Source organism: Anoplophora glabripennis, unplaced genomic scaffold, assembly GCF_000390285.2.
Source record: "Anoplophora glabripennis isolate ALB-LARVAE unplaced genomic scaffold, Agla_2.0 scaffold16, whole genome shotgun sequence".
Taxonomy (NCBI): Eukaryota; Metazoa; Arthropoda; class Insecta; order Coleoptera; family Cerambycidae; genus Anoplophora; species Anoplophora glabripennis.
Window position 1 is genome coordinate 2,479,943 of NW_019416253.1, and position 15,285 is coordinate 2,495,227.

At 31.5% G+C, this 15,285-nt stretch overlaps 1 protein-coding gene across 1 annotated transcript in view; it reads left to right on the top strand.

The window, feature by feature from the left end:
* The first annotated feature begins 434 nt into the window (after positions 1-434).
* Positions 435-15,285, top strand: part of LOC108914203 (laccase) — an 89,721-nt gene continuing 74,870 nt past the window's right edge. The window contains exon 1 of the mRNA XM_018719958.1: positions 435-629. Coding sequence (XP_018575474.1) covers positions 536-629 — 94 coding nt within the window. The 5' untranslated portion in view covers positions 435-535. The remainder of the gene's footprint in view (positions 630-15,285) is intronic.

Consider the following 15,285-nt stretch of genomic DNA (forward strand, 5'->3'; position numbering starts at 1 on the left):
TCGAACTTCAGTCTAATATCTCCCGGTCTAATACAGTATACCGTGAAATTTAATAATTACGTGCAATGGTCCCCCATTAAACTATCGAGCATTGTACTAAACCTACTGTTAACTACCAATTAAAGCCATTCAAAGCACTGGAAAATTCGCCTATTCCAAAAAAAAAAAACAAGAAACTAAACGGTGGCTTTGTCACGCACCCGCAACCCGAAAAAAAAACAACCGGGAGACAAACCGTCCTTGCCAGGAAGCCGATGCCCGATCTCTCAGCCGAAAAACCTTTCCGGAACCGCCGGCGACCTTGGCGCCTTGGCTCCGGAGACACCGGACCGCGCCAGGTTGCGATTTCTAACACGGGGGGCGCCCCGTTTCGCGCGTGCAGACATAAGAGTTAGTGGCGGAGCGCAAGGTTTTATAAAGCCGGTGAACGCAAACAGCGAGTAGTAACCGCGGCGAAAATATAGGGCAGTGTTAAAGAGCGTTTGCTGTTGTTCGGACGTAGTGGAAGTCGCTCACGAGTGACTTGTGACAGATTATGATGGACTTGAGACTGCTGGCGATCGCTTCCGCGGCTCTGCTCTTCATCGTGGACACCGGCATTGCCGTCAGGGTCGGAACTAAGACGAAAGGTGAGTCTCGCGGGAGGATACCGAACCGCATGGATCGTTTTGGAGTATAAGTTTTGTGGTGTACAGTGCTACAGTGCTGCATTCTCACGAGGACTGTTCAGTGGTTCGATCTGTGGGATTTTGTTGTCTGTCTTGGCGGTAAAACTGACATTAGATCTTCAAATCCGTCAAGTAACCAATAAAATGACATTTGAACAAGGAAATTATAATGTTACGCGTTTGCGTGGAGCAGATTTAAAGATCTAACATCAATTTTACGTGTTGGATAGGTTTTGGATAGTAGGACGTAGCATTGATCTTACGAATTAATTCGCTGTAGAAAAATGTTCAAGGAGAAACAAAAATTTTACCTCAATAACGTTTAAAACGTGATATTTATCCTATTTCCAAGCAAGAAATCTATTTTTAACTCGCTTTCTTTTATTGTGATTACAAACACGTGTCATAAATAAAAGCTGAATCCATTTCAAAAGATTTCTATTATCTCAAGTTAATATTTAACTATTTTTTTCTCTATGTTCATTTATGTAAAGAATCAGTCAAAAGTAATAAAAAACGGACAAATGTAAAATAAACCACCATATCACGCACTTAACTAACATTTCCAAAATCAAACTGTTTGCGTTTCCAAAACTAACGGCTTTTAACGGTAGTATTGTTTTCCTTTTCCAAATTTTCGGCCGAACTCTATTTGTTCGTCTTCCCAAAACATGGCAAATTTTTAAACTCTAAAATTCTCAGTTTTGGTGAAGGAAAATACCATTCTTTAAAAAATTAAAAGAGACCGCGATTATTTTATTAAACAGCAAAAGTGTGAGTTAAATTTTTCGTTAACTTGGTTCCTTGTGGACTACAAAAAATATTGAAGGAAAAAGTGTTAATAGAATATTTATATCATATATCTCTAGCTATAAAAACACATAAACAAACAAAATTTAAAGCGACAAACCTGTTAGAAATATAAACATTATTATTAGTTTTAAAAACGAAAACATATCGATTCTTTATTTCTTAGGTATTTGTCTGTTTTTTTTTTCAATGCGATATTTTTAGTTAGGCAAGTTCCATAAAACTGATCTTTTTGGGGCAATAGGTTTTTTAATTAATGTTTAATGCTTTCTTTTCACAAGCAGAAAAATACTTAAATAAACTAATACTGAAATTTGAAAAATTTTGAATTTGGAAAATTATATAAAATAGATAAATAACAATAACGATAAAATTAATTCGATAAATACTATCACATTTTCATGACTATTGGGATATTTTTAAAGGATAAACAATTATAACAAAATTTTTACTGTAGTTAATTTTCTATTATAATCACAATTCATTCGCGGCACTTGCAATCATAAAAAACCAACCATAAATTAGCCTAACTTTCTAAGTTATTTTAATAATTGAAATTGATTCATCAGACCTAGAAACTAAAGTATAATTCATGCTGATGAAATAATTAATATCTAATTAAATTGCGATTGTCTTCACCTTGCTATTTATAAATCTCGGTGAGTTAAAAATATCGCAAACAGTGAATTCTTTATGTAAATTTTTATAGATATAGATCGAGAATTCCGTACAGTCCTTCATTAAATGTATGCAGTAATACGGGTTTTTTCTTTAATTTGCATACGTTTTAAAATTAACGCTGATAATTACACCAATTTCACATATACGAAGTATTCTGTTTTCAGCATATACACAGTGTATAAATATATATGTATCGACCTATAATATTAAATGAATTAAATAATACTTAGATAAAATTATTTTCCACACTTGAAATTTTGAAAAAATATCTCCCAGTAATATAAAACATGACAAATTTCTATTAAAAGAAAAAGTTAAGTGTTATATTTACATTTTAATTATAATTCTACATTATTTTTTTGTTTATAAAATACAACAAAATGTATGAATTGTGATCTAAATTCCAAATATAAATTTTAATGAGCAAATTCATTTCAAAGTGTAAGGCAAATTCTTTCATTACAGTTTCATAACTTGCTTCCATGCAAAATAATAAAACTAGACTTTTATTGTCTGGTATATAAATGTCTGATTCTTTAATGACTCAAACTGTTCAACCACACCTATAGCGTACCAGAAATTGTAATTATTGTAAACGATATCAAGGGTCCAACGTAATTGAATTACAATTGATTTCGTATCAATTCTTTCTTTCTTTAAATCCAAAGAAAACATAATTTCACATACGAATAACTAAAGCTATTATAACTCCAATATTACGATTAATTTCACTTAACAGCCCATTGTTTTTAGTAGGTACTGATAAATTATTTGTTGTGATATTCTGGAAATCCTTGGTCATATTTTGGCAATGACACGAAATCGTTTTGTGGCGGAAAATTTGTAGGCTAAGATAAAATAAATACTATTTTTCGATGTGCTTAAATAAAGAGATAATTTGTATGTATTTTAGATTTGTTGTTACAGTTAATACTTGGACATACAAATAAACGTTATTTGTTGTGCATTGTGAGCATGTTCAAATATTTAACATATTTTGAGGAATACATCGCGAAATATTTAGAAAATGGTGAAATATGTATGGAATTTTGCAAAAAAAGAGAGATATTGAATGGAATAACATTAAGGTTTAAACAACGCACGCATAAACATACTGAATATATTTCTAATGACACCTACAAGCAACTTTAAAAAATATATGGATATCTTGGAGATTTTAATTACTTAGCATTCGCAATAAGAGAAAATCATTTCAGGATTTTAAATATTGTGTAAAGATGACAGGCAGACAACTACTTTAAGGTGTACAAGGTATCCCACAAATATAATCACGTATTTAAGTCTTCAAAAGCAACAATTTTATATAGGCTGATATTGTTTTTCGAAAATTCACATTTTTGTCCCTAACTAGTTCCTACATTTTGTACTTCTCTTTGTTTATTATTAACTCGACTAAGCGTTTCAACTTATGCCCCAGTGCAGTGGAGAGTAATTAAAATTTTTAAATTTTCCAAAATTATGTTATCTTAAGAGCACCCTGTGCTCACAAAATTGTAATAGTAATAGTAAATCATTGGAACACACTAATTACTTCATCTCAAACTTGCGGCTTCAGCATATTTCGGAAAACAGTAAAAACAACAGAAATCGCAAGCTAATGTCTTTCACGAAATTGTCCCTATTGTCACATATTGGCATATCTGCAATTTTCGAAGGCAGCATTTTAAAGTTTCCTTACATTTTCAAATAGCTCCTCTAAAGAAAAATTTTTTTTTAATATGGGTGTTATCAGAAAAGCAATTTCGTATGTATGCTTTGAGAATACAGGGTGGTTCCGAGGTAATGGGCCAAAATTCATGGGTAGATTCCCGAAGCAAAAATATTGCGATTTAGCCGAACTTACATTAGTCCAAAAGTTGATAGTTAAAGAGATACAGGGTGTTAAATGTAAAATATTATTTTAGTTTATTTCGATTTATTTCTTAATAAATGCAAATATCTACACAAAATTTAGGGGTTTGGGGTTCTTTGGATAGAGGAATTGAAATTTGTTCACATTTTGGTTATAGTTCATAGAAGGCGCCAGCTGCCATAGATTGAAGGTGTTGAAAACGACATAACTTTTTTGTACTTAAAGGTATCTCACCTTTGGTATCAAATTGTTATTTTCCAACTTTTTTACACAAAAAAGGTAAACTTTGCTAATAGTTGAAATAATTAAAATAATTTAGAAATGTCAAAAACAAGGGTTTATTTAGAATTAAATATTGTAATGCACAGTAAAATAGTAAATATTAGTAAAAAAAATATGCCTTTTTGACAATAATTGCTCAAAATGTCCACCTCTAACTTCAATACATTTATCAACACGTTTATTAAAAGATTGTCTTATTTTAAAGTCCTTAATGCGAAATGACTTTGCAGCATTTAAAACCTGCTACTAAAGTTCTTCTCAAGTGTTTATAGTTTCTCCATAAACAACTGATTTCATGTAACTCCAAAAACGAAAACCTCGGCATTCTATCTCACATTTATGCATACGAGTATACAATTTAATTTGTAAGCTAAGATGTAATTTTAATTAGATACGAATAATACTTAATAGAAATTAGCATACAAATGACAGGAATCAGACAAGTGGAAGACGTCAATTAATTGATTTGCGTCCAAATCCTACTTAAGAAACTTTACGGCTAAATTAATAATACCTATAGGTACTTAATTTTAATTTAATGCAACATCATTGGAAGTTTCAAAGCCAAATATCTCGAAAACGGTGCGAGATAGCTACTTTAATAAAGTATACCATTTTTGTGCAAAAAAAGTTGAAAAATAAGAATTTGTTGCCAAAGATGAGATACCTTAAAGTACAAAAAAGTTATGTCGTTTTCAACACATTCAATCTACGAACTAACACAAATGTTGTCTTGATTAACCATAACACAGATGCTTCACCATAACATAAATGTTGTCTTGCTTCACCATAACGTACACACGTAGTCATTTTTGTCACTTGAAAAACTAATGTAAACACTATCGCAAAAGTGTTAATATGTATTAAAATCGGATTTCAGTAGTGCAGAGACAGCGCATTGCGCTCAGCGTGAATAACACTAGAGATTACAGCAGCGCAGCAATGTAAAGGTTGAAAATACTAAAACTTCAATAATTTTTTCTCAGAAACTATAAGAATTTTACAAAAAATTTTTTTTACGATATTGACTCTATTTTTCATGACGCATCTAATCCCAATTTGTTTTAATAAGTTGTGAATCACCCTGTATAATTAATAACTTTATAAACAAATATCATAGAATACATATTACGACGTGATTTCAAAGACTTACAGTTAAACATGCCCAGAAGAATATTATGAGAAAATACGATGTTCTATTCGTTGAGTTCTAAAGTACAGTAAAATATATTTTAAGAATTTTCTTTGAAAGTTATTGTTATAGACTGCAATCGCAGTATCTCGAGCGTAGGCGTAACGGTTTGTTATTGTTCATTGTAAACCACTCGTGCAATGTTGAGCTGCCTAGATCACGTGGCTTATAAACATTTATGAAGGTTGTGTATAATACGATGACGAAATATTATGTACATGTTCAGGAAAAGATAATTTTTCATCAAACCTAAGTTCTTATATAACTGAAACAGACAAGAGTATCGTTGTTAATTTTATAATCACATAGTATAGGATAAGTCATTTTAGAGGACCATTATATTACATTTACTTATATTAAAGGAAGACAGTTGCCTGTACACCATATATTCACCACGCATAATCATTTAAAGTATCAATCTAAACAAACATGTTCATATCATCGGCGTAAAGAAAGAAATATGTCATTTAGAAGAATGTGGAACATTAAAGGTCCTAAAGTAGAACCCTGAGGAACTTAAGTTTCCCGATTTAGCGTTTTCTAATTTCTAAGACCATTAACTTTACATTTCTCCATTTAACAGGCCGTGTATCAATTGCAATTTGAAGCGGTCTCCTCAGAGGCAACAGCAAGCCACAGCTGACTATCAAGGCATTTAGTAGGTAACCCCCTTTCATTCACATCTCGTCTAGGATCTAGATAAATCTCTGAGGCACAGACCGAAGTATTCGAATGAAAGTGAATTCTGCTCTCGTTTATGTAACACACTAAAACATTTAACATTCTGGTTGCGTACCGCTCCGGTGGTTAAATATGGTTTTATTCAGATTTTCATCTGGAACGTTTCAGCATTGGGACACGTTTTGTTGTTACTTTTTCGTTGCGTAATAGTTTCCCCGCGTATGTCCAATTCGACAATAGAAACGTCCGCTTGTTTCAAACCGCAGGTATAAATTGGTATAGATAGTTGAGATAAAAAAGAAGATACGGAGATTAAAGTAAATAGAGTGGTAGAAAACTGCGCGAGCGGTATCTGAAATAATCACACATTTTAATTTGTTTAAAGTTGAACAGACACAGTTCATATATCAAGTAAATTGAGGGAAATCGACCAATAAGGGAGCTTTGCTAAGGTATCGTAAGACGAGCTCAATAAAAATTATATTGCTAACACGATTTTACTGTCTAATTGCTGAAGGATATTCACAAATTTATTGTACAAATTGATATCACTTTTTTTCATTTGCGTAATAGGCCAGGCAAATAAAATTTTTACTAGAAAAATTCCTATCCGCGAGATTATTGTAAAATTGTCTAAAGGAACATACACAAGACATATCTTATCTCATTAGTCAAAAATTTTTTTTCTACAAACGTCAAAAAATGACGAGGTTTGCGCATTGACAACAATTTGCGAAGTGACACTTTTTTTCGGATTCTTACGTTACCATGACACCGTGCGCGAAATACTTCGCGCACTAGGGTGCGAAGTATTTCGCACACTGCATGTAAATTAATAAGAGTTTTGTATATCACTTTAAAATAATTATTATTATTGTCAACAACAGCCACTTTGTTTCCATAGTAACAGTGAAAATTTGATTAGGAAAGACATTTTAAGCCAGCTCAACATTATTTTCTATAACAAATTAGGCATTTTACTTATTTATAATATTTTTAAGAGATAGATTTTGACGTTTGTAGAAAAAATATTGTTTGCATCTCGTGCGCGAACTACTTTGGTGGTCTCGAATAATTTTTTAACTCGGCTTCGCCTCGTTAAAAAATTCAATTCTCGATCACCAAAGTAGCATTTCGCGCACTAGATACAAAAATAACTATAATTGCTAAATTTTCTATTTAAACAAATAAGTGAGGAAATCAGTTTTTTCACTTTGCAGGGAAAACCTTCAATTTTAGACAAAAGTGACTCACAGACAAGGGAATAAAATTATCTACAAAATGAGACTTGTTAAATTAAAATCGGTTAATAAACAAAAAAGTTATTGCAAAAAAGACAAGAAAAGTGACCATTTTTTAATTTGTTTATAACTATCGCATTTAATGTTAAAATTTTATAAAACCTAAGACAAGTTGAGGGTTTTGTCGTACTTTAAAAGTGTGCCAAAAGTGGGCGCTGTAGGTGCAATAGTTTTCGCACAATTCAATTTGTTTATAACGGAGGCTCCAAAAGTTATGAACTTTAAGCCTCTGTACAGGCGTTAATTTTCAACCAAACATGATTCTGAAAGCGTCATTGTAATCTTAAACACCTATTAAAAAATATCACCGTTTTTTTGACATTAACATTCTCAAATTGTGCATTAAAAAACCATGCGTTTTTCGCTTATAAACAATTTCAATAAAATTGTTGCTATTTATGCTACCTCACCGAAAATAGATGCAATGAATAGCTGGCAAAAAAATACAAATTTAAAAAAGCACCCTCTACGACGAACGGGAGCCAAGATAATTTTTTTTTTAATCGTAGCGCAATTGTTTATAAACATTTAGACTTGAATTTTTCACAAAATAAAGTTTACGACGTAAACTACGATTTCCCGTAAATTGCATTGAAAAATGTGGAAAACTAACGACTCACGAGCTCTTTAAAGAGTTCAAATTGATGCGCGCTGTAAAATTTTCAATATCTCGGCTTCTATTCATCGTAGAAACTTCTTTTTTTTAAAACTGGGGTAGCTCGACAAAAAAATAACAATGGGCATATTTACGAATTCGTAGAATAGCCCCGAACCTCAGAAACAATGCATCTTTTATACTTAATTTCTTTTAATTTACAAAAGTGTCACAAAAATTATTGTTAAACGAAATATTAATTAAAATTTCAATTTCGGAATTATTGTACTATTATTAAATAAATAAATGAAGTTATCGTTCATTTAAAAAGTTATTTTTTTTCATATTAAGCCAAAGTAAACTTATTTTTTCAATATTTTGTTAGTTATTTAATTACGATTTAAATGTAAAATTAAAGTAAAAATTCACAAATTATTTTCAAATATAATTATGTCTATCAGCATGAGACAATAAGCTATTAGCATTTTTATGTATAAAGAGAAGTGTTTCAAGAATATATACACAGGGCATTGGTAAGATTTGATATGTGGGATTACAACAATAAATAAAAAATTTGCCTATATTTCGAATCCTCAACCTCTTAGAAAGCACCAAATATTCATAATTTTCCGAAAACTGGCTAATATCAAACAGAAATTGCTGATAAAATATCAAATATTTCATAAGCACATATTTTCAGCCTCTGCATGTTGCCACGTCAACATCTCCCTTTCCTTTTCAGCATATTCGCTATTCGCTCACCGCGAAAGAACTGCTCAGCCTTCAGAAGAGAAAAATTCCTAACTGACATTTCCGTCCAAGTATATTTATAACAATTTGTTTACAAAGCACAGTCCGTTCAAATGAAAGGCCTCGCAGAGAGTTATATGCATATTGCGTTTCGCACACACTATTTTATTGGCGATATTTAGATCTATGTCACGTAGGTACAACTTCTTTTCTTTTTTACGGAGTGTGGCGTTTCTACTGCTTTTTTAACTCCTCTGCATTGCGGAAATAAATCTGCCGACGATTTCACCTCTAATTAGCTGAATAGTTTAAGATACCTGGCACACGCACACGGGACATATTTTAAACTTGACAGCAGCCAACTAGAATTGAATTCAAATTGAGAAAATATATTAAATTCAGCGTACGTCAAACTTTTCCATTTATTACTTATTCAAAATGCGTTTTTTATAGCTCGAACTCGTTTGTTTTTAGCAATAAATACGCCACAATAAATTACCCACTAAAAGATTTGTAGTGGATAGTTTGTAGTGTTTCTTGAGACTTTCGTTAACAAGAATCTAGCGAATGGTAATAGAACCTGTTTCTTGTACTAGATTGCAATGTGAACGTATCCGAACAAGATACTATTCAGTTTTTGTCACTCCGCATTATAATTATCGTTAATTAATTAACTGCGTTATGATTAATTACCTATTTAATTCACGCCGTTGAACTGTTGAAATGCATTCGAGGTACTGGTAGTATATTTATGTACTACCAGTACATGTTCAAATAATTCGTAGGAATTCTTGCATAATACTTGTAAGAGGTGGTATTTTTTACAATTAATCTTCAATGTTTTAACGTTAGGTAAGAGGAGTTTTTTTCTCTCTCAAAATTCCGTGTATGAGGTCAGTACCCTCTGTTACTCACGCTGCTGAAGTGGGTGTCACCACTAATTGTATACGAAGTAAAAGTTGGCATATTCCTGTCTTGAATTACCATTCAGCACCAATTCTTTACATGTTTTTCAGTTTCCTCCTTCGTTTTTGGTAGTTAGTAACGCCTACCAATCCACCAAGTATGATTTATTAGCTTTTAAGTATCTATACGACACCAGATGTCAAAACACACTTCTTTAAAGGATATTTTCATGAGTGACATGGAAGTACAAATAACTAAAAACACTGAATGATTTACAATATTTTATGAAATATGTTTTAAAAAAGTAGAAACAGTCAGTATACAGGGTGTAAGTTTGAGCGAGTCATATTTATGCAGATGTTACATACCATAATAGACTAGGCAGTATCTGTTTTAGTTTTTGGCTTTTTGGCATTTTTGGCTTTCAAATATCACTAGAAATTAACATTTTTCTATGCGCATAAAGAAAACGTGGGCTTAACTTTTGGTGGCACAATATGTTTAAAAAATTCGAAAAATATCATATTTTTCTTCCTATTTAATTTTGTATCTTTTCAAGAATTGATTTTAGGAGGAAAAAAATGTTTGTAATTAAATTTTACAAAATATGGCTAGTTAAAAATAGAATGAATCATGATTATTATTGTAAAAATCGAAAAAATCGCCAAAAATAAGGTTAAAAACATTACTTTTTAGGGATTTTTTTTGGGGTCTTTAAGTTGGGTATAAGACCTTCATATTTGTTTCAAGAAAAGTTCATGTTATGTAGAATCATCACACCAAACTTCATCAAAATCGGTTCCATAGATTTTGCATAATAATTTTGCAATCCAGATTTTGAAAAAAAATTTGCAAATTTTCAAAATTTTGCACGGCAAAAACCAAGGCGCTTAGATACTTGAAAATTTAATCACATATAGAAGGGCTCTCAAGCTTTCAAACGCTTTTTGAAAAATTCGAATCCGTCAATTAGGAGAGCTCTGGCGCTTGTTTAAACATTGGTCGAATTTTTGTACTTATAAGCAATTAGATTAACTTTGTGAATATTCAATCAAGTTATTGGAAAGACGCTTCTTAAAAAAAAACAGATCGATTGATCAATTAGTTACGGTTAACTGTCATTTACACTAAATGTACTGGGACATCCGGGTTAATTTTTCGAAAAATACCTTCGGTATTCCGAGTACTTACCAGGTCTAAGTTTGCAATACTTTTCTTCATTGGCAACCTACTTTAAAACGCGTTTAAAGTTATTTATGCAAGCGAAAAATTTAAGAAAATCGTACGGGTGGTGGTGGTGGGGGAAGCAGAGAGCGCGGCCGCTTCGGCCTGCTCGAAATTGAATCGGCGAGTTCAAAACGGCGACGCGCTTAAAAATTTTTGATATCTCAGCTTCTAGAGGTCCGATTTTGATGATTTTTTTTTTAAATCGATATCTCGCGATTTAAAAAAAAACAATTAGCGAATTTTCAAATGCCTATCGTTAATAATTATTGTTTTTTCAACAGTCCGATAATTATTTATCTTTAAACTTGCTTTAATTATTAACTTTGTTTTATTGTATCAAAGGTAAGATCAAGCCAAGTATGAAGGTCCTATACCCAACTTAAAGACCCCAAAAAAAATCCCTAAAAATTATTGTTTTTTAACCCCATTTTTGGTGATTTTTTCGATTTTTACAATAATAATCATTACTCATTCGATTTGTAACTAGCCATATTTTGTAAAAAATTTAATTACATTTTTTTCCTTTTCCATTTTCGCCAAAAATCAACTCTTGAAAAGATAGGTACATAATTAAATAGGAAGAAAAATATGAAATTTTTCGAATTTTTTAACATATTGTGCCGCCAAATGTTAAACCCACGTTTTTTTTATGCGCATAAAAAAATTTTAATTTCTAGTAATATTTTAAAGCCAAAAAGCTAGAAATCTCCGTGGATATACGATTCACCCAAATATGGACTCTTTGAAACAGATACCGGCTGGACTATAAGATTATTTTTCGGCAACCGTCACAAAACTATGACATTTCTTGACTGTCAGAAGTCTCTAAGGTTGACATTTTCCTTACAATCTCAAATAATTTTTGAGTGTATTCATAAGTCGCTTTTTTGTTTTTTTTTTTAAGAAACTGTTGAAATGCCCTTTTGAATTTTCAGCTAAATTGGATTGTCACTTCTCTGACAACGCCATGTACTTTTTCCTCCGGAACTTTAGGGTTTCTACGTTTTTCCGTGACAGTAACAATCATTCATTTTTTTTCAAAAGATGAAAGCACCACTGGTGACTCACGTTTACAACCTTTTAACGAAATTAATTTTTTTCGTAAAATCCTATTACGCAGGGTAAACAAAGCGCATATCCTTCCTGAAAATACTTAACCTCTATCGAGTTTCTCTTAAAAAAACACTCGTATAATGAACGACCACTAGCGCGAAACAATCTCAATGAAAAGGAAGTCCAAGGCAAAAAAACGCCCGTATTCTGTGATTTTGTTACTAAATCATAACATCGGTGTCGTATCCAGGGTCAGCGTTTTTAACTGAGGAAGCGAATTTACATCACAATTAAAATTAGACAATTTTAACAATCATAATCTTGGAAAAAAAGATTTGTATTGAGTTAACTGTAGTACACATTGTGCAAAAATTCATTGCTAGTAAAAAGTGCTTTGTGGAAGCAAATTAATAATTAATAAGTTGAGTCAGCTTGTAAGGTTAACAGCGATACAAAGAAATTTTTATAGCAGCAAAGAATTTGCTCGGGCTTTTCCCAATTTTAAAAAAAATAAGTTAGTACCAACTACAGAAATAATAAACCTTTGACAAAATTTTATACACAATGTGGATAATCTGAACAAAGCATGGATATTACTATAAAATATCATACACATCCGTTATTTTGTATATTTTAATAATGTTAAAAATTGAAACTTACGGTTTTTTAAATCTATTATCCAGTATATTTTTTCATGTTCTTTTAGAATGCTTTCTTGATTACAATGATATTAAGTTTGATAGGTATATCTCTTCTAATACGGGAGATATGCTCAAAATAAATATATGTACATATTAGGGTGGCCCAAAAAAAACGAATTTTTGTTTCGTGTCTCTTGTTTTTTTGGGCCACCTTAATACTAGATACTCATCTCAGTATGTAAAAAAAAAACATAAAATTTCCATTAAAAACTCATAAGTTGAGTAATACTTCTTTAAAGCGATGTTCAGATGTTTTTATGGAATAACAATTTAAAAAAATTCAAAAAATATTTAGAACAGATCATCCTATCAAAATCTAATTTCAGAACAGTTAAAAGCTTTTGGATGAAAACTTTTCAATACAGGGTGTTTTTTAAGTAGAGGTAAAAAATCTAGGGGCGTATTCTGCGACCAAAAATAATGTTTCGTTGTTATATAAATATGGGGTCTTAGGACAGCCATTGTCCAGCTAGCGTCAAAAATTAAAAAAAAAATCAGTTTTTAATTTCGAATTTAATTTCGAATCGGTGTGCATATTTAGTATGAAACAAAAAATTACCAGCTTTAGAAACTTACCAGTGGCGGAACTGTGGGTATCATCGACCATTATCTGGGAAAAAATCACAAATAAAATAGGTCATCATATGTGCCATTGTATTATCTTCACTTAAATCTTCTTTACACTTTTTTGTATTCTAAACCGATTAACGACAACATTGATTTATTTGATCAAGTGCATTTTTACAGTTATTTAAATTACTTAAACATAGGGATATAAATAATTTAAAAAATATACTGGTGTTGTTCATATTTTAATTGAAATTAATTGGAAATTCATTTCCATTGATATGATGAAGCGTATTCTATATCTCGTAAATTTTTATTCCATGTTTCAGATAAGTGCGATGTAAACAAATTACAAGTAAATAATCACAACCCACATCGGCCACTCCCCTGTATTTTTACACACCCGTAAAATACGATAAATTACACGTGAAAGAGGCTGAACCGAATTGTAGTAAAAAGTTCAAGTTCAAAAGGCAAGTTCATTTCTCATTCTCTGCAAATTTGCTGATACGGAAATAAATGAATTCATGAATAGAAATATAACTCGTAAGCACCTATAACTATATAAAGACTAAATTTCATTCATAATTATTAATATAAGGTTTGGTTTTTTGTGTAAGATTCTAATACAATCAGTAAAATAAAGACCAAAATTCGATATTAAATTACTCATACTAAAATTTGGTATTTCAAAAAAGCACCTGTATCGCCCTGTATCACTTTTTAGGTCCAATCTGCGCAGCGACACCAAAGTCGCTCCGATCGAACTACCCCTGCGCCCAGCGGTCGTAATCGAACATTTGTTATACTTTAAAAGTTTATAGGTAGCTAAAAATGAGTTTCAGCAATATATATTTTCTTGTCTAAATCACCATTAGCCAAAGATGTTTACCAAATTGGGTAGAGGCACTAAATTTGAAATAATTGAAAAAGCTATTGAGGTGATTTTGACCAAGAAACGCCCAGTAAAAGTTTAGCAGTCGATTTAAGAGACACAATTTGTGTGCATCATTTATTTTCCGCCAAGATCTTGACACCACATATTAGCATATCTTATCAAGAGACAGCCGTATCCTCTTAAGCGATGAACAATGAAATTGAAATAAATGTAACCCGCTTCGAATTTAATCAAAGCCGTTACGTCATTAAGTAAGAATTTAGTGTCCATTGATGCGGCACGCTAGTCCACATCAATCAGGATGCTCATTATATTTTTGCTGCTGTGCAAAATATCGGAGAAATTGCAATTTCAACGGTCAAACAGATGGTTAATAGCATTAACTACAACAGAATTAATGCCATTATCCATTAAAATGCATCTAAAGAACATGTTGCAAATCGTAATACTACCTTGCACAACACAAGTATGCTTCGATTTAATTTGATTAGGAAAGAGGAGTTTTTGTTACAATATTTCCTGAATTAATAAGTATGAAATATGTCAAATTACTTTTTATTGCTCCCTTAATGCAATGCTTAGCGTCTTGTGAAAATACTGCGTTGCTAAGTTCTAATTTACAGGAAAATTATGAAATTGTCACTTAGAAAGTATCACGCAATGATTCCATTTTGTTAACAATCGGTTCTTAAAGTCGTTAGTAACATTTTTCTTATATCAGTGAGACAGAAACATGGAAACTGTTATCTAAGAAGTTTTGAGAGTGTCGAAACATCGTTTCAATTTTATTTAATCTTCGACATCCCCATTTTGTCGCCAATTCGGTTCATATGATGGTTAGGTATTTTGACCCAAATATAGAGATTATGTTGTAACAGCATTAGGTCACAAACCTAGAAAAATACAAATTAAAAATACTGCAACTAACGCTGAATGGTTTGGAAAGAAAAAAAAATACTTTCACGTCAATTTAACTTACACAAATAATTCGGAGATGAATAATAATCTCTCAAAATTTTCAAGTAGTAACTAACTGTTGATGCAATTCTATAATTAAATTAATTTACAATAATGTGTATCAAAGACATCCCATTAATCAA